General features: G+C 39.3%; 1 protein-coding gene across 4 annotated transcripts in view; it reads right to left on the bottom strand.

Moving 5' to 3' along the window:
* The window catches only part of LOC140486218 (limbic system-associated membrane protein-like), an 884,602-nt gene that overhangs the window by 56,577 nt on the left and 805,096 nt on the right, over nt 1-22,929 (bottom strand). For 2 of the 4 annotated variants that reach the window (XM_072585049.1, XM_072585051.1), the window contains one exon: nt 7,170-7,205. The exons of the other annotated variants lie outside the window; for them this stretch is intronic. In XM_072585049.1, coding sequence (XP_072441150.1) covers nt 7,170-7,205 — 36 coding nt within the window. The remainder of the gene's footprint in view (nt 1-7,169; nt 7,206-22,929) is intronic. 4 annotated transcript variants of the gene reach the window in all.

Here is a 22,929-nt window from a genome sequence, read left to right as displayed (position 1 = left end):
AATTGGTAGATAGGGGTACAATTACAACATTTAATAGACATTTGGCCAAGTACATGAATAGGAAGGGTTCAGTGGGATATGGGCCCAGCAAGGGGGACTAGTTTAGTTTTGGGAAACGCCCAGGTCAGCATGGAATGAGTTGGGCCTGTTTCTATACTGTATGACTCTATTAAGAAAGGAAAGAGAACATGTGTGATTACCTAAGCCATGTTTAAATTGCTGTTAGACAAATTAAAGAGATGAATGCATGGCTCAAAGACCTGTGTGGGAGAAATGGTTTCCAGTTAATGTGGCACTGGCACTTCCACTGGGGAAAGTCAAAATTGTACCACTTGAACTGTACTGATGCCATTACTCTTGCCAACGATATAGGGAATTAGACAGTACTTTCAACTTAAGAGTAGGAGAAAGGAATCAATTTTCAGAAGATGTGATAAATCAAAATGCAGAATCAAGACCAAAAGCACAGTCTAAATGCAGGAAATAATAAACAAATTGCTACAGTAAGGGATAGGGAGTACAAACTGCTTTTTCTTGGGCAACTTGGGATGGGCAATAAATGTTGGACCAACCAATGATGCCCACGTCCCTCAATGAGTTAATAAACAATAGAGCAAACTAACAGATAAGACTAGAAGTTATCGGAAGAATAAAAATATAAAACAAAAGTCATTTGTGAATGAATGTACACAGCATTTGGAATAGAAAGTTCTGAAGAAATGTTATACTGGACTCAAAACATTAACTGTGTTTCTTTCTCCACATATGCTGCCAAACTGGCTGAGCTTCTCAGCAGTTTCTCTGCCATAGATTTCCAGTTTCTGCTGTATTTTGTTTTTATTCAAGAAATATGGCCAGGGTTTTCTAGTTATCAATGATACAAGTAACGTTTCAGCAACAATAATAAATCAGGAGATAGATGAGAAGTAGGAACGCAGGAAAGCCCCAGTTACCAGAGAAGTGGTACTGAGTGAATAAGATGCTGAGTGCAGGCAGGTGCCCAGGTTATGATAGACACCAAATTAGGGTCCAGAGACAAGTGGTCAGTAAGATAGTTGATGTGTTGGTTTTAATTTTGCAAAACCTCCTCAGTTTGGAGAAGGTGCGATCAAACCGGAAGCTACAGGCCAGTTAGATTAACATCTGTCACAGTGAAATTATTAGGTGTATTATTGAAAATGTTTAAACAGGGACTGAGATAAGTTCAAGGTAATCAAACAATATCCTTTATTGCCACGTGTACTCAAGCACAGAATTACAGGGGTACAGTGAAAGATTTTACAATGTCGCTTCTTATGGCGCCATCTTAGGTACAAGTACCCAGGTGCAAATGTGTGATACAAAACAGGAATAGAAAAGAAAATTAGTTGCATTACTTTACAGTGATTCAGAATAGAAGTTAGAAATATGATATAGTCAAAAGTTTGGATATATATTACAGTCAGATAAACAAATTACAAATAAACATTAGCAGTAGCTGAGTGCAAGGGCTTCCACACGTAGTCTGACTACTTGTGCTAGAGCTGAAAATGTGTTGCTGGAAAAGCACAGCAGGTCAGGCAGCATCCAAGATGCTGCCTGACCTGCTGCGCTTTTCCAGCAACACATTTTCAGCTCTGATCTCCAGCATCTGCAGTCCTCACTTTCTCCTCCACTTGTGCTAGACCCCAGTCGAACACTGTCTTCGTTACATTTCAATCCTACATTCTGCTCCGCACCAGCTTTCAGCTGCTCCAAGGTACGTTTTCACTGGGACACGATTCCCCTCCCCGTCCCGGGACTCGATTCCCCTCCCCCTCCTCCACCCTGGGACACGATTCCCCTCCCCGTCCTCCGCCCTGGGACACGATTCCCCTCCCCGTCCTCCGCCCTGGGACTCGATTCCCCTCCCCGTCCTCCGCCCTGGGACTCGATTCACCTCCCCGTCCTCCGCCCTGGGACTCGATTCCCCTCCCCGTCCTCCGCCCTGGGACACGATTCCCCTCCCCGTCCTCCGCCCTGGGACACGATTCCCCTCCCCGTCCCGGGACTCGATTCCCCTCCCCCTCCTCTGCCCTGGGACTCGATTCCCCTCCCCCTCCTCCGCCCTGGGACTCGATTCCCCTCCCCCTCCTCCGCCCTGGGACTCGATTCCCCTCCCCGTCCTCCGCCCTGGGACTCGATTCCCCTCCCCGTCCTCCGCCCTGGGACTCGATTCCCCTCCCCGTCCTCCGCCCTGGGACACGATTCCCCTCCCCGTCCCGGGACTCGATTCCCCTCCCCCTCCTCCGCCCTGGGACTCGATTCCCCTCCCCGTCCTCCGCCCTGGGACTCGATTCCCCTCCCTGTCCTCCGCCCTGGGACTCGATTCCCCTCCCCGTCCTCCGCCCTGGGACTCGATTCCCCTCCCCGTCCTCCGCCCTGGGACACGATTCCCCTCCACCTCCTCCGCCCTGGGACTCGATTCCCCTCCCCGTCCTCCGCCCTGGGACTCGATTCCCCTCCCCGTCCTCCGCCCTGGGACTCGATTCCCCTCCCCGTCCTCCGTCCTGGGACTCGATTCCCCTCCCCGTCCTCCGTCCTGGGACTCGATTCCCCTCCCCGTCCTCCGCCCTGGGACTCGATTCCCCTCCCCCTCCTCCGCCCTGGGACACGATTCCCCTCCCCCTCCTCCGCCCTGGGACTCGATTCCCCTCCCCGTCCTCCACCCTGGGACATGATTCCCCTCCTTGTACATACCATGGGACTCGATTCCCCTCTCCTTCCTCCACCCTGGGACACGATTCCCCTCCCCGTCCTGGGACTCGATTCCCCTCCCCATCATCCACCCTGGGACATGATTCCCCTCCTTGTACATACCATGGGACTCGATTCCCCTCTCCTTCCTCCACCCTGGGACACGATTCCCCTCCCCGTCCTGGGACTCGATTCCCCTCCCCATCATCCACCCTGGGACATGATTCCCCTCCTTGTACATACCATGGGACTCGATTCCCCTCCCCGTCCTCAGCTCCCCCATTTTAGTTCAAGTCAAAATTGAAGAAGAAACTACAGAAAAGGAGGAAAAATGAGAAGGGTAAAAAAGAGAAAGAACGGACTTAGCAGAGGAGTGTCGACTGTAGTGTTTTACTCTGCCACCATCTTGCTTATCACCACAGGGGATTCTTTAAGGATGTAATATGTGTGTTTGATGAAGGTCTACTCTAATTTGATTTCTGTTTGACATTTGATAAAATGCCCAGACAAATGTCATTGAGAAAAGTAAAGCTCAGGTGTTGGGTGTCGGGTTGAACATTTTGCTCTGGACAGAATTTGAGCTGGCTGACAGGAAGTAGTGGCTGCTAAATGTGCTGGGAACACAAAGACAGCTGGGAAATTGAGAGGAATAAGGATACTACAGAGAGAAATAGATTAGGTATTTGGGCAAAGATCTGACAAATGGAGTACAGGTCGTTCTGCGATAAGGTACGTTTCGTTAACACGAATTCACTGTCATGGAATTGACAAATTGGGGACACTGTTTCTAAAGTGCAATGTTGGCCCCATTTGTTTAAATGGTGCTGCTATTACATGATTTTCTTATAACAGGGGATTACATGAGAGTGGAGCTACCACATTATAGTAGAACTAACTGTGTAATGTAGGAAATGTGACATTGTCCATTTTGACAGGAAGAATAAAAATAAAGGTGTTCTATCGAAATGGCATGAAATTATAAAGCTCGGAGTTGCAGAGGGATTTGAATGAGCTAATACATGAGTTGCTAAAAGCTAGTTTCTAGGTCCAACAAGTAATGAGGAAATCTAATACTATAACATCGCATATCACAAGAGGAATCAAACACAAAGGTAGGGAGGGTCTTTTTCACTTAAACAGAAGACTGGTGGGACCACATCTGGAGTTCTGTAGACAGTATTGGTCATATTATTTAAGGATATAAACGCATTGGAAGCAGTTCAGAGAAAGTTTACTGGATTAATATCTGGAATTATTGATAAATAATTATAATTTATTATCTTCATAGAGATGGTCTTGTGTAGAAAGATTGGAAATATAAAATCCTGAGCATTCTTGACAAGATCTTTCTTGTTGCAGAAGAATCAGCGTTTAACAATCAGAGATGGGGCTTTTCTTTTCTCTCAGAGGGTGGACATTCTTTCAAACTGTCTTCCTGAAATATTGGAAGTAGAATCTTTGAATATTTTAAGGTTGAAGTAGACAGACTTTTTTTTAAATCAAGGGAGTGAACGGTTATAGCTAGGTAAAAACAAGGACTGCAGATGCTGGAAACCAGAGTCTAGATTAGAGTGGTGCTGGAAAAGCACAGCAGGTCAGGCAGCATACGAGGAGCAGGAAAATTGACATTTTGGGCAAAAGTTAGGAATAGAGGCAGGGTGCCTGCAGATTGGAGAGATAAATGGTTATTAAATGCAGCCAAGAATGGGGCAGCACGATGGCTCAGTGGTGAGCATTGCTGCCTCAGAGCTCCAGGGACCCGGGTTTGATTCCCACCTCAGGCAGCTGTCTGTGTGGAGTTTGCACATTTGTTTCGGGTGCTCCGGTTTCCTCCCCCAGTCCAAAGATGTACAGGTCAGGTGAATTGGCCATGCTAAATTGCTTATAGTGTTAGGTGCATTTGTCAGGGGTAAATATAGGGTAGGGGAATGGGTCTGGGTGGGTTACTCTTCGGAGGGTCGAAGGGCCCGTTTCCATACTGTAGGGAATCTAATCTAAATGTCAAGATTTTAAGTAACAATCAGATCAGCCATGACGGTTTTGAATACCAAAGGAGACATGAGAGCATGAATGGTCAACTCCTGCTTCTTGATTGTTATCAAATGAGGTTTGTGTTAATCACCTCCACTAGCTCCTTTTTCTGAAGTGCCTTGTATTATCCAGCATTCCCAGACAGGTGAAAGGTTCTCATGTCTCTGCTTACCTTACACAGTAGTTACCTGTTATAAATACCCAAAAGGAGAATAATTTAATTCAATGTGTTTATTTGTCTTTGCTGCATTTGAATTAGATTAGCAGCTCGCTTCAAAGTTATTGGCAACAGGATCCTATCACTCCCCAGTGAAGTGCATTATCACATTGCCTGGTATGAAACCAAAAGAAAACAAAATATGATACATGAATATCAACTTACCACATGCCAAAACCATGACGATTTCATATTATTTTGAACTGCACCATATTATCTCAATTCTAGCTCCGGTTTAATTGGTCAATAATTGCAGAAGTTAGATTCCAAGAATGCACGAATGCAGGAGATCTATTTGGTGTTGCAGAAGCCAAATTGTATTTCCACCTGGCATTCTCCAACATTGCAATATAAATGAGACAACAACACTGCTCATTTTGAGGGCTGCTCCTTGCTCTCACTGAGCTGAAAAAAAATGCAAATCTCTGCCAACTTGGTCATAAGAGAGTTTCAACCTTTAGTGCATCCACACAAGCCAAAAGCTTCCAGCCAGCAGTTAAATTACAGAATTCAGAAATAAAAGGTACAATTCACACCTTCTAAACAAATGTACACAGATGAAACTGCTGGTGACTTGGAAACCCATGCAGCCTAGGTGATTGAATTGTGGAAGATCTATTTTGCAAATGGAATAAGGAGCTTCCTACTGTTTGAAGGGCTAGGAAAATCCAAAAAGTATTTTGAGTCTATATGCTTTGAGGTGTTCATTTTTGTCTGGTAATGCACTGGTTAACATACTGTAAGGTCATTTGTATTAAACATCGGTTCAATGGCTACATTCAAATGCCACAGTAATGTATTTTCCTTTAATGAAAACAGATATTATAGAATAAGTCACTTGCTATTTTTGAAAAGAAAACCATATGCTCCAAAAATTCAAGCAGATGCCTTTTCTCTCAATCAAAATTCTGTTTTATATTTTTCACATGAACAATCACATCATTCACGTGATTGGACTTTAAAAGCAAATTAAATACAGAACCTTGCAGTACAATGATAAATTAAATAACATGGACAGCATAGAAGCCCCAAATCCAATTAACAGGCCTAGTGGTCTGGCCTTTAGCCAATCTGCTGCTTTTTCTTATTGTAACATGAAGACGACACTGGTCTGCACATCCCCCTTTGTTTTCAGGATGCATAAACAATGAAAAAAATTGCAATATAGAACCCAATTTCAATAGGACCAACAATAAAACTTATGAAATGAAATCAAAATACCATTCAATGTGTTGATAAGACATTGTTTCTGGCTGTATCGATTAGTCACAATATTCCTGAAACATAATGAATGCACCAAATGCTCCTTCTCCACAGCCACCTACATCATGTAAATCCAGTGGAAGTGAAGCATTGATTTCTCTCACTCTCTGATGTGCTGGATTTGTAACTGGCATCTTGTCATGGCCTGGAGGCAGACCACAATTAAGGGGGCAATCGATTTGCACATCCCTTCCCTTACAGTGAGCTTAAACTCTCAATTTGGTCTGTTGAATATTTCAATCAGCCTTTCTGAAGCTTTATTTCATTGCAAAGAACATTTTAAGATGATTTACAAACACTTGAAAAAACAAATTTTTCTTGCTGCTGGCTCAATGATGCATGCGATTTAGTAACAATCAATGAAATGAAGTGCAGCCACAAAGGCTGTAATATCCACAGGAATCAGACACTGACCACCTTGTGTACAGAAGAATTTTAAATTATTCAGTTCAGAAGAAAATCTCAATGCTGGTAGATTCAATCCAACTGGAGTCAGCACAAGATGCCTAAGAGGACCAGTGCACTTTCACTGCTGCTCTCCACATGTCAGTGAACAGCATTCCCAACTTAACAAATGCATTTATGCTTCAAAGGCACAAGCCCTTTGATGCAGCTCAGTTGCTAATCTTTCCAACCAGTTTCACCAAATTTGAAACACTGCAGTTTCCATGGACACAGCACTACTTCCTGGGATTTTCAATCGATTTCTTTTTTCACTCCAGTCTGAAGTGAAGTGATTCAAACATTTCAGTGGGACATCCTGAAAGCAGCATTTTCCATTTCAAGTAGCGAGTTCATCCACACGGCTTATCATTTACATAAATAACATGACACCATGCAATCTGGACAGCCAGTACTCATTAAAATAGCATGAAGGACACTTGATTCTAAATATTCCCAAAAGGATATCTTGTTTTGCAGAGAAAAGTGCCCAGATACTGACCTCTTTTTTTTGAATGCACAGTGGTTTCTATTTGCTCTAAAGGAAGAAACATAAAGATTACATTTATATGGAAAAATTGTTTTCAGAATTAATACAAAGCTTGCGTTCAATGCTAAGTGATAGGGAAATACTGCCACCTGCTGGGAAAGAGGGATACTACCCAACAAAACAAAATTAAAATTGCAGTCAGTACAAATCTGTCTTTAGTCCCCTTGTCCAAAAAAATATAATATAAACAAGTCTAAAATCATGGAACCAACTTACAATTCCTGGTATATTCACTGATATACATATCTGCAAATGGAAAATCACAAAATAAAAATAACTTGACTTCAAGTATGATTACAAAAATAAACCAGCATACAGGAAAAGAAAATGTGGTGCTGACTTGCTCCATTATGACACTGACTTTTCTTGATCTATTAAAATGACTTTTTTCAACTCTTTCTACTTGTTCTCAATGGGTTTCCTCGATTGTTCATTTATTTCACTATTTTGCTTTTGTTCATTCTGGCTTTGAAGTACCGTTTCCATCACATGGTTCTCAATACAAGTTTTTTTCTGACATTCTTGGTCTTATTCCCACCTCCATTACACTTCCTCATCAACCTGAGAATATTATTTCCCACTTTCATTATTAATACCACTCTTGTTAATTATTGTGTTCTTTGCTTAACTCTTTTATATAACCAACCTCTCTCATTTACTTTTTATACTGTCATTTCTCTATATTCTTCAGTTATGTTAACCAGTATCTTTGAAATTTCTTATGCTTTGTCTTTCTTTGAACAGACAACCAAGCCTTGGAATTTCCTGTCTTATCTTCTTTATCTTTCACCTCTGTCTCTCTGAAATGGTCAATATATAAACTGTTATTATGACAGGAATATCACTTCCTAAAAGGAAGCATTCAGTAAATTGAATGAGATGATATAAAGCAGAGCAATGGAAAAGTCAGAAAGCCATAAAAATGAGGAAATGTTGGAGAAGGGAAAAAAATGTTATCACATTTAGTGACTGGAGAGAGAAGTCCTTGCACAGTTTTACCAGTGGATGCTGGCGATCCATTTAACAGCTCGTTCTGCAAGTGCAGCAAAATAATTAAAATAGAATAAGGGATCTGATTTACAAATACTGGAATAGGTAATGATACGGTGAATCCAAGGAAATGAATGTCCTTAACAAAGCCAGTCATTGGCTATATTCCAAATGCAGCTCAGGATTTACTGGTGAAAAACTCCTGTGGTGTACAGCACTGTACAAAGTTTAGAGATAAGCGGTAAGCAGTGAGAAGCAACAGCATGTGAAAAGAATGCAATAGCTGACTAGGTCGGATTATTAGTGTATATTAGGTCAGTGAAGTGACATTATCAACAATACCATTTATCAAAGCATGGAAAACAAAATACTCATTATTCCAACTTGCAATCGCTTAAGAGTATTTCACAGTGAGATTTGGAGGTCACATCAGTTCAGAGAAGAAGGAGAACTTCAACGATCATCTATTAGAGACCTATGTATCTCCCAGTGGTCAGATTCATAGTTAACTTGGAAGACAACAAGAAGCAGGTCCCTTGCCCAATTTCAGCAGAGACCTAGTAAGTCTTACAGAAGCCATTCGTCACAGTGGCAAAAGAAACAAAATTAAAACAAAACTTCAATTGTTCTAAATTCAACAGAAGTATATTGGCTAGTGATTAAACTCAGTTGAGCACTAAGGCAAAGTGTCATGTAATAGCAAGATAATCTTTTGACCTGTTGAGCTCCTAATCTGAGAGCCGCCCAGTTTGGAAATGCTTAGTGAAAATGGAACTGCTGTTTCAAGACAAGAGGAGTTTGGGAAATTGTCAAGGCAACCATCATGATTGTGCTTTCTTGCTTCTGGCAATCTATGAAAGTCTGGCTACAGGTCAGCAATTCAGCCTGTGTGCAGAGAGCACAAGACAAAAGAATGGAAAATAAAAACAAAAATGTGATGAAGGGAAGTAATGTACTAAAAGATAATCAATATGAAGAAGGCAATTCAGATTGTCTGACAGTGGGAAGCTAGTACAATGATGAAAAGTTTTAATCAATATTGCTTTTTAACACATCAAACCACAGTACTTGCTCACGTTTTGTTTTACTTAGATGGTTTCATAATGTGACACGCAAAGTCATAGTGTCATAGGGATTATAGCACAGAAACAGACCCTTTGGTCAAATTTGTCCATGCCTGATATCCTAAATTAATTCAGTCACATTTGCCACGCGTGGCCCATAGCTCTCTAAACTCTTCCTATTTATATACCCACCCAGGTGCCTTTTAAATCTTGTAATTGTCCAAGCCACCACCATTTCCCCTGGCAGTTCTTTCCGTACACGCATCACTCTCTGTGTGAAAAAGTTGTCCCCCAGGTCCCTTTTAAAATTTTCCCCATTCACCCTAAACCTATGCCTTTGGTTCTAGACTCCTCCACCCAGGGAAAAGACCTTGTCTATTTTCCCTATCAATGCCCCTCATGATTTTATAAACCTCTATAAGGTCACCCCTCATAGCTGGCAGCAGGATTTATGAGTCAAGAGGTGAATTACTCACCTCAGAATTACCAGTCTATGATTTAGCTACAGATTTAAATGGTTGATCCAGGTCAATCGCTGAGTAATGATGACACTCAGGATGTTGATTGTTCAGGAATCAGCAATGGAAATGTCATTGCATGGCAACGAGAGATGGTAAGATTTTCTTTGATTTGTTGCCTGGTAATTGTGTGACATGAAGGGTACTTGTGACTTATCAGCCGAAGGTTGGGTGTTATCCAGGTCTTGCTGCACGTGGACATGGACTGCTTCAGTATCTAAGGAGTTGCAAATGATACAGAACATTGCACAGTGAATATCCCCATTTTTAGCCACGTAACAGAAGCTATAATGAGGAAGAAGCTGAAAATAGCTGGGGCTTGAAATTTAATCTGAATAACCCTGTAATGTTGTCTTTGGATTAAGATGAGTTAAGGTTGTGATAAGTCACTTTTTGCTGGAAATGACTCTGACCAGTGGAGAATTTACCCCAATTTCTGTTGAGTCTAGTTTGGTTTGGGCTCTTTGATGGCTTACTTGGTGAAAAGCTGCCTAGACCTCAAGGGCAGTCACTCCTGGTCTTTGTCTTATAATGTCTGAATAAGCAGTGATTCCATTTCAGATGTAAAATAATCAACCGTTTGAATGAATTTGTGGCTCTACTTACTTGATTGGTCACACCGTAAGTTGACACATTCAAATTGTAAATGCCAAATTTCAATTATTGACCAAATTTAATAGTTGCAAAATGTTAGTATTTTAACCCACATCCCAATTTAATATCCATATCAGGAAGGCTCCAAAGTTAAACAATACTAAAATTTTGTGGAACACTTCTAGAAGTGAACCTGCACGTGTGAATATAGTTTTAACAACAAATACACCGTACTATTCTACAATGACAAGTGGGGCATGTCATTGTATTCGAGGTCACCATGTACTCGCAAACTCTTTGAAATGAGCTGAAATAACTCGGGATGTTTCCAGCATTGTCATGCTCTTTGTATGACCTTGTATAATGTTTTGTTTTCATAGTATAGCCTATAGATGCATGCTGCCAACTCTCCATATGCTCTAAATAGGAACATATTGCTCAGAAATAACAAGTCAGAACATAGCTTTCCTGCTTCAAGCAAGAAAAATGTGCTAAAACGAATCCTTTAAATGAAGTGAAGGCATAAAATAACTATCCAATCTGCATCTACTTTTCATAGCAATAAATTAGGAAAAGATCATCACTTACATTTTTATTCCATAATAACAGGATTAAAAACTATATGGTAGGATGTCAATGTGAGCTATTTTTACATATTTTGCTTTCTCTTTCAAGGAGCATACAGATCCCGAACTTTGGCTTTAACTGCACAATTACAGTTGGATAATAATCAGCAACACTCACCCAGATGTCAGAAATTCACTGCCTGTGGGTCTGCTTTATACCATTCAGAGTGGGACTGACTGCATAATTTGCAATTAATGTCATTGCAACATTTGTCATTGCACACTGTTAGTCATTTGAGACAAAGATTTCAGAGTTCAGCTAAAATGTTTGTAAGCATGAGTGGAATGTAATGCCTCATAGTGTTACATTTGATAGCAAAGGGTGTTTAATCTGGCAGAAGGGACATTGCCACCTTCCCACCTATTCCTGAGAAGGCTTTTGTGTAGCCTTCCCCCTGATGCTAACTGAGGACCTTTAATGGGCAATTAACCCATGGGTGATGCAGGCTTTCCACGGTTCTCCAAAGAGGATTTATCAACCCTCTTTTCCTGGCAAGCTGGGCAGTGAAGGACATTTCATGAGACAGAGCTGGGTTCGGACCCTGCTACCATACCACCCCTACCCTGATTAAGTCCATGAAGTCAAGGCTTATCAATGGCTTTCCCAACCTGGAACCAATTGAGGCTCTTAAGTGGGGCATTATTGTCTCCCTCTGTTGCACTTACTATTAGATCATGACAGACAGGCCATTACAGCACCAGAAGGATGAGAGAGCAGGTTTTATGTGATTTTTGTACTGGTTTGTATTACCATCTGAAATTCCTGTTGCTGAGATGATTTTAGTTCATGCTATTTGACTCTGTATCTTCCTACAGAGTTCTGTCCTGGCAGTGATTGAGGTCTGTGGATTACCTAGTCATTCAAATAGTTTTACATGATGGGCACACAATTTTCAGCCTGCTCCAGAAATGATTTATGCTTTGGTTTCCTATAAATTCCTGTGAGCTGTAGGTTCTGCTATCCACTCTCTGTTGTACTGTATTGGGATCAATTGCCCTTGTTTTTTTTACTTCAATCTGACAACTTGTCTTTCTCCTAGCAGTTTTTGTTTTGTATCATAGAGCTGGGTTTTTTTTAAAATGTATTTTCCCATTTGGATACAAAGTTCACTGAGGGACAAGATCATGGAGGTAAACCATTATTTTTCAGATTGGAGGATGTTAAACATTGATATTCCCCAGGATGTGGTACTGGGACAATTGAAGTTCCTTTTATATTGTCATTACATCACAATGCCCTTCTCTATTCTATTCCTTTATTTAAAGAAAAACAGGAAATCAATTTCAATCTCTCTGAAAATAATGCTAAATTTCACATGGCTTCAGAAAGTTGTGCCTTATCTTGTTTCTAAATTGTTGTGTTACAATTGCTTAATTTTGAGTATATGTCGATCCAAAATGCTCAGCTTGTAACCAGTGATGACATCTGGGAAGCATTTCCTCTGTCAACTCAATGTTCTTTACTGACAGTCGTAGCAAGTTAATACCTTTATCTGCTTCAGCGGTTTAGCTATTCCTCAGGTATAGGTAAGTATTCTAGTAAAAAGACAGTGTCTGTTATTTCCAATTTTCAGATGCATATTAATTGATAATGTTTACTAAGCTTTCTGCTTATGAGAGGTCGAAAATCTCTGCTTAATGCACAGCAAAAGTAAACACCGTGTATCTCATAATCAATATCAATTTTTTTCTCATATTTATGAAGAACGACATTCTAGAATTAAATCTTTATGTAAAACACTTTTTTTTTACTGGTGCTTCAAAAGTGATCTGAGTCAAGAGATGTGGCAGCCAGATTTATTTTTTAGTGGGTCATCAAGAGAAGCAGTCACATCTGATTCTTGCAGTGGAAGGATGCAAATAATCGTATTGCTGTACATCAGTGGAGATTGTTCCAATGAGATCATACAAAAGCTTTATCCATATAAAGATGACTATTTAAAACTCTGATGTGGAGCATATTAACATGTCTATATAAAGGTGTGGACATGATTAAAAACAAAAACATATTTTAAAAGTGGATTTTCTATTCTTTCATAGGACATGGATGTTGGATACTATGGTCCAAGTACAGTAAGATTAAAAAATGAGAAGTGGCTGTAACAAGTGGGTGATAAAAAATAAGTGCAATTTCTGTCACCTGATTAATCACTGCCATGCCAAAAGATGACCATGTGTCGAAGACAATGAGAAAATCTTCACTCATGTGAATCTCAATGTATGCAAACATGATCTGTCTTGCACAATGTGAAGGCAATTTTATTATTTAATTTAGAACATTTGTACAACAAGCTAAAATATACTCTGCCACAATAAAGATTAGCTCTGAATTTCCAACTATTTTAGGAAGGCTTCCGTGAATATTCCTCATAAGCTGAAGAATTACATAACCATCTGTGTCCCCTGAAAAATGGGAAAGCAGTCAAGCAATCGCTAAGAGTGGCAAGACAATTTTTTGCGTGACAAATATAAGCAGTTCCCCTTTACTGGCTCAGGAACAAAGTCATTCATGGTCCACAACAGTTTGTAATGAACATTAAAATTCAGTGGTTTTGTGTGATTCCCCTTTTATCAGAACCATCTCAAAATCAATCCACTGGGACTCTGGCCAGCCAACTCATCGATGTGTTTTTTTGCCAAATTGCTTTGAAACTAAGTTAATTTTCTTGCCAGCAACTATGTAACTAGAATCTTAGAATTCAGAATTTGTGATTTCTAAGTATCCCTTTTCTTCAAAGGCATTGTGGTGACAGTCTGGCTTTAAGAGGTGTATTTTGTCCTGGTTTTTTTTGAAGAGAGGTTTTGAATCATTAGTGGAAAGCTGTCTCTTTCAAGCCAATAATGTAAACAGCTTGTGAGGCCTTCGTTTTGTTTTAAAAAGTTGGAACAATAGAAGGAGCCTGCATGGGTGGAGTCAGGCAAACACAGAACCAGGGTTTTAGTTTAGCTTTCAGCAGTTGTCAGGGTTTTGAAGCTAGTTGGGGAAGCAGCTACATCTCTCCATGTTATAGCCAAACGTTTGGGTTGTCTCTCTGCTGCCAGGATCGAATGTGAGACTATTTGTTTTACTGACTTTACTTTTGCCAAGGGTCTATTTATAGGATGTTATGACATTGGAACAGTTGCTATTTAGTTGTTAAATAATCTATTACTCTGCTAAGTTTTCCAACAGATTTAAAGTTATGCCAATTATTCTTTCTTTTCTTTGCATTTTAACTGTAGGGTAGAATAGAGTGTTTTGCTTAAAGCCAAGTAATATAACCAATTGAAGTGTACCTGGACACAGTGTTTTACAATTGCCTTTAAATAAGATAAAAGTTAGGGTCTAGTTATTTCCTTGAAACATTCAGTTGGAGTTTAGTCTGGTTCATAAAACATCCTGATCACAGCATCTTGAAATGTCAGTTTTGACAGAACTTCCTTCTATGGTTAGCACTACTGCCTCACAATGCCAGGGACCAAGGTTCAATTCCAGCCTCTGGTAACTGTCTGAGTGGAGTTTGCATGTTCTCCCTGTGTCTGCATGACTTACCTCTGGATGTTCTGGTTTCCTCTCACAGTCCAAAGATGTGCAGGTTAGGTGAATTGGCTACGCTAAATTGTTCATAGTGTCTCGGGATGTGTAGCTTCGTCATGGGAAATGCAAGGTTACAGCGATGTGGTATGGGGTGTCTCTGGGTGGGATGCTTTTAAGAGGGTCAGTGTGGATTTGATGGGCAGAATGACCTGCTCCCACACTACAGGGATTCTATGATCTAAGTCCAAAAGCTTTTCCTCTAACATTGATCCTAGACTGTAGCACCATCATAAAGATTAACAGATTAAGACTCCTTACAAATAGACAGTACATTTTAATTCTGTTCACAAAATAAAGGAAAAATCAAAGTGTGTCATTAACATACATGCAGGGGACCTTGCCAGATTAGATCAATCTTTGAAATCAAGCCTATGATTTTTTAAGGAAAGATAGTGTCGGGAAACACCAGATTTGGGAAAATAAATAACTTTATAACTTTGGGGCAGCACAGTGGCGCAATAATTACCACTGCTGCCTCACATGTGCCAGGGACCTGTGTTGGATTCCACCCTCAGTGACTGTCTGTGCAGAGTTTGCACATTCTCCCCATGTCTGCATTGATTTCTGCTGGGTACTCTGGTTTACTTCCACAGTCCAAATATGTACAAGTTGGGTGGATTGCACATGCAAAATTACCCATGGTGTTCAGTGATGTGTAGGTTAGGCACATTAACCATGGGAAATGCAGGGTTACAAGGATGGGATGGGTCTGGATGGGATGCTTTTCAGAGGGTCAGTTTGGACTTGTTGGGCTGAATGGCCTATTTCCTCACTGAATGGATTCTATCTATTAATGTGATTTTTAAAAACGGGCTCTGTTCTTTTCAAGCTACACTTTAAGAAATAATTAAAACCACTGAGTTGTGAAAAATATTAATCCATCTAACGCAAACAGAAAAAGAAACGTTTCAAAGAAACTTTTGGGACCAATATTTTTGCCCAAAATCAGACTCAACACTGTCAGATAGCTAATTATTTTAAGGATTTTTTTGTTGAAAGGAACATACCAAACAGTAATTATCAGGTGTAATCTTTAGTACAGAAGGAGTGATGAAAGACAAAGAAAAAAGACAAAAATAACTGATGAAGAAATAACTAATCAATGACAGCTAACAGTGTGGCACAGGAAGATTACCACAGCAAAAATATTAATTTTAGGATGAAATTTACCAGTCTTAATGAGTTTCCTTAAAGGAAGCTGGTGTTGTCTATTTTTACTGATGTTAGATTAGGTATGTTAAATGTATTGATACAGTTGTTTGTAGAAGGCGAAGTCAGAAGTTATATTTTAGAATTAGATCTGAAAATAAACAGTATATTGATCTGTGTCAGTAAACATAAAATGTAAGTTAATAATTCAGAAACAAAAGTCTTTGTCAGAACTTGCTCTTTGCAAGCTTTAGAGTCTGCTGCATATTTTCAAGCATCTTCTGCTTCACTTTGCATGTTTAGGACTTGTATCTCTAGTGCCTAGTGTTCTCAGATTTACTAAGATTGCCAACCAACAATGTCACCTTGTCACAACATACTGTCTATCGTATTATTGGAAATTTGGAATTGCTGTAAACATTTCAATTTCCTATTTTAATTGGTGCAAGAAATCATCATCTTTAGCATCAACAAGTTAAACATCATTGGCTCTTCTCTGTGATGAGATCCTATATTGCCACTCATAACTGTGCCACAGAGTCTTTGAAGCAAACAGCTTATTTCCTGCTTCAACAGCTGAACAACTGTGCAATAGTAAATTGAGCACATTTGGAACAATAATTTTACTGGAGATGCAGTTATTTATTCTATCTATTGTATTTCCAATTCCTTAATGCAAACTCACATATCTCATGGGATTGGTCAATTCTAAGTCCGTTTGACTTATTTAAATACTCCAACTGACTTTAAATACTCATGACAGGAGGCCCAATAGATGAATCTACTTTAGGGATTCAGTAATCACTACTCACAGCACAGCAACAGCTCCAACACCAATACTATGAACTGGTTGCTGGTCACATACTGAGTTGCACCTTTGTTCATTGATCATTTACACTTTCTTTTAAAGTGGCACATATATATCTGCTTTTTTTAAGTTAAAGATTATATTGCATAAATTGAGTTAATAATATCTGCACATTAATGTGGTTGCAAAAACAATTTCTATAAAAGAGAGATTGTTTTAAGAGTCTGTCTAATGTATAAGAGGTTTACTAATACTCCAGTATTTGTGATGGTATTCTGCCCTGGAAATTTTAACTTATCACTTTGTTGTTCTTACTCCTGGGTGCCTTGGCATTATTTTTGTCATGGAGATGTTGACTGAAATTTTGGAAGACTGTTATGAAAATATATTTTGAGTTTATCCTGGGACATGTCTGGATATAATTGGAATGCTGGTTGTTTATATGATTGTACATTTTTTTAGCTGCCTTCTTCTTCTCCTTAAAATCCTTTTATTCAATATTGTGACCTCATAGGATCCAGACTCATGGCACACTTCAGATAATTCTGGGGATAAACAGATTCCCTGAGTAGAATGCATCATCTTTTGTCCTTTATCTACTTTAGGCTGTACAACATCTGCAGGTTGGTAGTATTCCATTTTTATTCTCCCTTGTTTTTTGAAAAGCTTCTTATGTATGTCTGAGAATTTGGGCAGGTGATGGCTTGACAAAGTTGTCAAACCTGTCTCCTGAATATAATTTCTGCTGCTCGTAATAAGTGCAATTCTAAAAATGGTTCCATAAATTGTAACATGGCAATACAAAGATGTTGTTCTGTTTGACCTCACTTCATGTCTATTGTGTTAACTGTGTGAACTCTCCACTCAGTAAGGCCGTTCTTTCTGGGATAGAGTGGAGAGGCTGTTATATGTGCCTCATTTGGCACACATTTCTAAAATGCTACCCTGGATATAATTGTCCAACAAAATCTCTTCAAATATATCAAACAAGTTGAATGCCACACTCACTGGACCCTTGAGAAATGCACTCAAATTTTCTATTAATTGTTCGATGATTGAAATTGAACAATTGACTAGAAAGTGGTTCCCTTGGGACTCTTGAGAGAGTGTACTGTTTCCTGGGGTTGATGTGGTTGATGGCTCTGACATGCCTCTTACATCGTCACTACCTTCTTGATCCTGTTGCCTACCTTGTTAGGCATCTTGAGAATTACAGAATCCCTATAGTGTGGAATCAGACCATTCAGTCCATCAAGTCCACACCAACTCTCCGAAAAGCATCCTACACAGAACCACCTTTACCCTATCCCTGAAACCCTGCCTTGCCCATTGTTAATCCACCTAACTTATATATCCCTGGACACTATGGACAATTTAATGTGGCCAATTCACCTCACCTGGACATCTTTGCACTGTGGGAGGAAAGCCACGAGCCACAGGAAGAATGTGCAAACTTCACATAGACAGTTGCCTAAGGCAACAGTGCTAACTACCATGCCATCCCTTGTTTACTCTTTGCCCATATGCCCTTGCATTACTGACAATATATTCTGGCAAAAGACAACAGTTTTAATTATCTACTTTCCTTTGAATGTTTTGTCTCCTGAAATACTTCTGTGTGACCAAACCATCTCCGTATGTCTGGTACTTGTACTATATCTGTCCAGTCTTCTAATAACTTTCCATAATGGATTCAGTTGTGAATCATATAGTAATTCCTCCTGAAGTAGGGCTGCATTTTTATTGAGCACTGCTGAACAGGTCAACATTGAGTACTGTTTTGCTGTGTGGTCAAGGTGTAGAAGATAAATTAGGGCTTGTCTCGTCTATTACAGTAATGCTGCTTGAGTCTTTCAGAAGAACTCTTTATTGACAACTGAAGAAATACACACATTGAACCTTCACATGTGGTTAAAATATTTGCCACTTTTCAGATCTCTCCAAATAGTCATGTGACACTGATCTAATTATTATATGCTCATGCTTGTTTCTGAAGTTACTGTGCATCTCCTCCCAAGTCTTTATCATGATTGTATTTACATATACATTTACATATTTCCCTCCCAAATCACAGACTTCTCTTGGTTAGTCTCTTTGTTGCCTTGAGCAATCATCCTGAGCTACTTTTGAGGTTGAGGACATTCTGTGCTCTCCATCTGTTGGTGTGAATTATTTTCTCCCGGACAGTTATAGTGTTTGTTGTAGACTTTTCTTCTTTGTTACCCTATTAGCAAACCTAAATTTCTAATGGCTTTCTATTTAACTAACTATGGTTTCTTCCTGTGACACTATGGCTTGCCTCAACCACAGATCACCTCACTGGTGAGACATTTTCAATGGCGGTGCTTCTTTTTGTTGGTCTGTAATCTACACTCTCCTTGAGCTTCAGCATTGGTAATTCAAGAGCTCAAAGTGTATGGATGAAGTTCAAAGCCTGGTTGTCCTTGTGTTCTTCTTTCTGCTGTTTGACCCGCTCATGGTCATTCTCTGGAAAAACAGCTGCATTCTTAATCTCTTACCCATCAGTAACTCAGGCAGTGATAAACCATGTTGTAGTGGTAAGGACCGATGACTCAGATTGAAACTGAGGTCTTTACTTTTCCTTAATAAAGCTTTGTTTGTTTGTATCCCCTTTTTCTCAGACTTCCTATATACTCAAAGATAGCAAGGTGAATTGTAACCTCGAAATAAAGTCATATTCATTTTCAAATATCTGGAATTGCTCATTTGAAAATTGTGGCTCATTTTCTGGCACTACAGTGTCCAGGACCAAATGTGTGGAATAAGTTCTCTTGAAGAGTTGATAATTGCTTTTGTTGTGATATCATGCAAATAATTCCCTTCAATCCATCTTGAATAATAATCAATAAGTGCAAAAATTTTACTTGAACTCAAAGAATTTATTTCTCAGGTACTGATGAAAGAGCTGTTAATGGCTCCTGTTATGCTTGGTTATTCACAACATAAGGAATGTGATTGGAACCATTCCTTCTGTAGAGTGAATGATACTTCAGCAACAGATTAATTGTTATGCCCTTGTTTGACACTTTGAAATGTACTTGTTGAACTCTGAAGAATATCAAGCCAAAGGGTTTGTGTGTATAATTAATATCTCATTGAAAACTACTAAGTCCTCAATGACGGAGAGGTCATCATTGTTCAATATTTTAGCATCATATCATATTGTCAGGTGTGTAGTCTGGTCATTTCTTGATTTGAAGACATTCTTCATCATGGTTTTGGGCTTACCTCATCTCTTGCAATTTCATTGTGGTAATTGATAAGTGCTACGATTTGAATGCTTCAACCAATTCAGTGAAGTTGAAGTTGTCTTGTTTATTTGCATTCGATGGTATGTTTGAGAGAGCATCCACTGAGGTTTGGTATCTTCCCTGTACATAATTAGCAACAGAATCATGCTTCATGAATTCCAATATGAACTATTATATTCTGGATGACACCTTGGCAATATTTTTCAAGTTCAGGTAGGGACAAATGGTATTAAACATAATATAATAAAACATAAAATAATCCTATGTTTTCATAAACTCATGTGCCTGCCAATGTTTATTTCTCTATCATAGTGTGGCACAATTCTATCTCACTTAGATTTCTACACTTGAAATGACATTGTCCCCAGTCCTATTCCAGCATTTACTGTGACTTTTGCCAGTAAATAAGAATAGCATGTGGGTTATAATTTGTTCATATTTTTGAAGAGATTATGAATTGTTTAATCTTTTTAGTAATGTTTTACTGATCCAAGTTCCAGCAAAATTGTTGATCCTGTCTCAAAAGCTATCTCAACCGCTTCTGCCAAATTCAGTAGAATGTTTCCATTTGACCCACATACCAAAGAATTTCTGAAGTTCTGAGATGTTCCAAGGTGATAGAAACATACTCATAAATTTCATTTTCTCGTGGTTCAACTGAAAATCCTGTGCTTGCACGATGAGGCCAATAAATGTAATTGTGTCTTTGGCAAACTCAGTTTTTTAAATTAAGTGTTAGACCTATGGTTTCTCAGACTCTTTATCATGTTTCTCTTTCAGAATCTAGTTGTAATATGTTGTCCAAGTGCATAATACAACATTGAATATTTTTAGTGTATTGGACATCACTCTCTCAAAGGTTTCTGGAGATGATGTGACTAAAACAATAGTTTCTAGAGGGTGCTATAATTGTGGTCAGAAGTCTGGATTCTTCAGCTAGTGGTAATTTCCAACATTCCAACTGTTTGGTAAGTAGATACTCTTGTCTCATTTTTGTTAGCTTTTGTCTACTGAGGCCTTTGGATGGACCAGGTGTTCCAATGCTTTGCTTAACTGAGTTTATCAAACACAGATCTTTGTATGACCGTTCAGCCTTGAATACATAACCTTTCATGAACATCATCCTGTTCACTTTTGACCAGTGAGATAACCCCCTGTTGAGGCAGCTTTTCTATATTAACTTTAACTTTGTCAAAGAATGATTAAATACATTTCTTCTTAACGAATAAACACATTGGTTTAGTCTCATACTTTAGTATCATCCTTGGTAGTTCAGTATTCCCAATTGTGAAAAAACTTTTGGGAATTCCATTTGAAATTCATTTGTGTTCTCAGCAGCCACCTCATCAACCTAACATGCTGCCTGGACCGGAAGGCATGTCTTATGAAGAAAGTTTGAGAGAGCTAAGACTTTTCTCATTGGAGCGAAGAAGGATGAGAAGTGACTTGATAGAGGTGTACAAGATGATGAGGCACAGACAGAGTGAATTGTCAGAGACTTTTTCCAAGGGCAGAAATGGCTGTCACATAATTTTAAGGTGATTGGAGGGAGGTTTAGAGTGATGTCAGAGATTAGGTTCTTTACACAAAGTTATGGGTGTGTGGAATCCACTGCTAGCCATGGTAGTTGAGTCAGATACATTAGGGACATTTAAGTAACTCTTGGACAGGCACATGGATGATAGTTAAATGAAGGGTTGTAGGTTAGTTTAACTTAGAGTAGGATAAAAGGTCGGGCCAACATGGAGAGCTGAAGGGCCTGTACTGTGCTGTACTGTTCTATGTTCTAACAGATTAATCTCAGACTTTGTGGAGAATCTTCTGAAGTTTCAATGATACAGAGAGGATCAAGGCTTTCTCAGCTTTTATCTTCAACTATGTCATGTTTTGGCATTTCACTTCTAACAAAATTCCTCTGCTACCTTTCTGTTGAACAGCCGAGGGTTGCAATGAATTTTGGTTAAAACTCTTCAGTTGGTTTTAGAGTCCCAAACTTTAATCCTGTACCGAACAAATTCTCTGGGTTGTCTCCCGCTTTTCATTTAATACCCAAAAATATACATTTTCAAAGTCATTTATTTCAACCAGGAAGGCTCTAGCCTGGTCTTGTGCTTCTTTAACTTGTTGTTATTTGTGATGCTTTATGAATTTCCAATTTTTTTCTTTGTAGGTTGACTGCGCTCTTGAACAACTGATAGGTTTTTTTTAGTGGTCTATTTTACCACTGTTATAACACTAGGCTGCACTGCTGGACACTCATTTGTGTGTAGCTTGTTCCTGCCACACCAGAGTCATTTTAAAACAGGGCTTGGTTGCTTTTTCCTACTTCAGCAGATATTCCTTGACTTTTGGTCCTACAAACTGAACTGCTTCATTCAATTTGTTCTACCCACATTTACCTTCCCCATACATGAATGCCTAATTCTGAATTCCATTTATCTTGCAATTTGAATCGAATTCTCCCGTATTCAATTCTCCCTCGCTTGGAAGAGGTTTTGGTCTACAACTCAGACAATTATCCAATTGTGGATAAACTTACCTTTTTAAAGTATCATTAACAGAGTTCTCTGCTGGCTTGTTGGGACCTTTGAGAAACAAATCCATGCCTTGCTGCAGGCCTTGGTTTTTGTCCGATAACCTTAATCTCCTTTTTAATTGAATACCGACAAACTCTGAAGCTTGAATCAAATGACTGTGTATTGCATCTTCTTCAGAACCTGCGATCTCCTCAATACCTTGCCTTGCTAATATGATGTTAAACATCCACAGCTTTTTTATTCCCAGATTTGCTAACCTGCTCAGTATGTCTAAAGTTCCCATTTTGCTACCTGGTTTGTAATGGAAATCAAATCATATACTTGTATTTGTATCAGAAGTTATTATGGTCAGAGGGTTAACTCCTCAATGGCTTACATCTAATCATTGCCAAAGGCAACTTCCACAATTAATTCTTTACTTGTAAAATCTTGTCATACCGAATACCAGAAAAAGATTCTTATTTTATGAATTTAAATAAGGCGATTGCATTTACAGTCTACTTTTGAAGCCAATTGACATTCATGTTCCATATTGTATAATTGCACTCCTAAACATTTTAGAGAAGTGTCAACTTCA

The sequence above is a fragment of the Chiloscyllium punctatum genome, chromosome 15 (assembly GCF_047496795.1).
Source record: "Chiloscyllium punctatum isolate Juve2018m chromosome 15, sChiPun1.3, whole genome shotgun sequence".
NCBI classification, from domain to species: domain Eukaryota; kingdom Metazoa; phylum Chordata; class Chondrichthyes; order Orectolobiformes; family Hemiscylliidae; genus Chiloscyllium; species Chiloscyllium punctatum.
The sequence above is the reverse complement of the archived record's forward strand: the minus strand, read 5'-3'. Positions and strand labels throughout refer to the sequence as shown.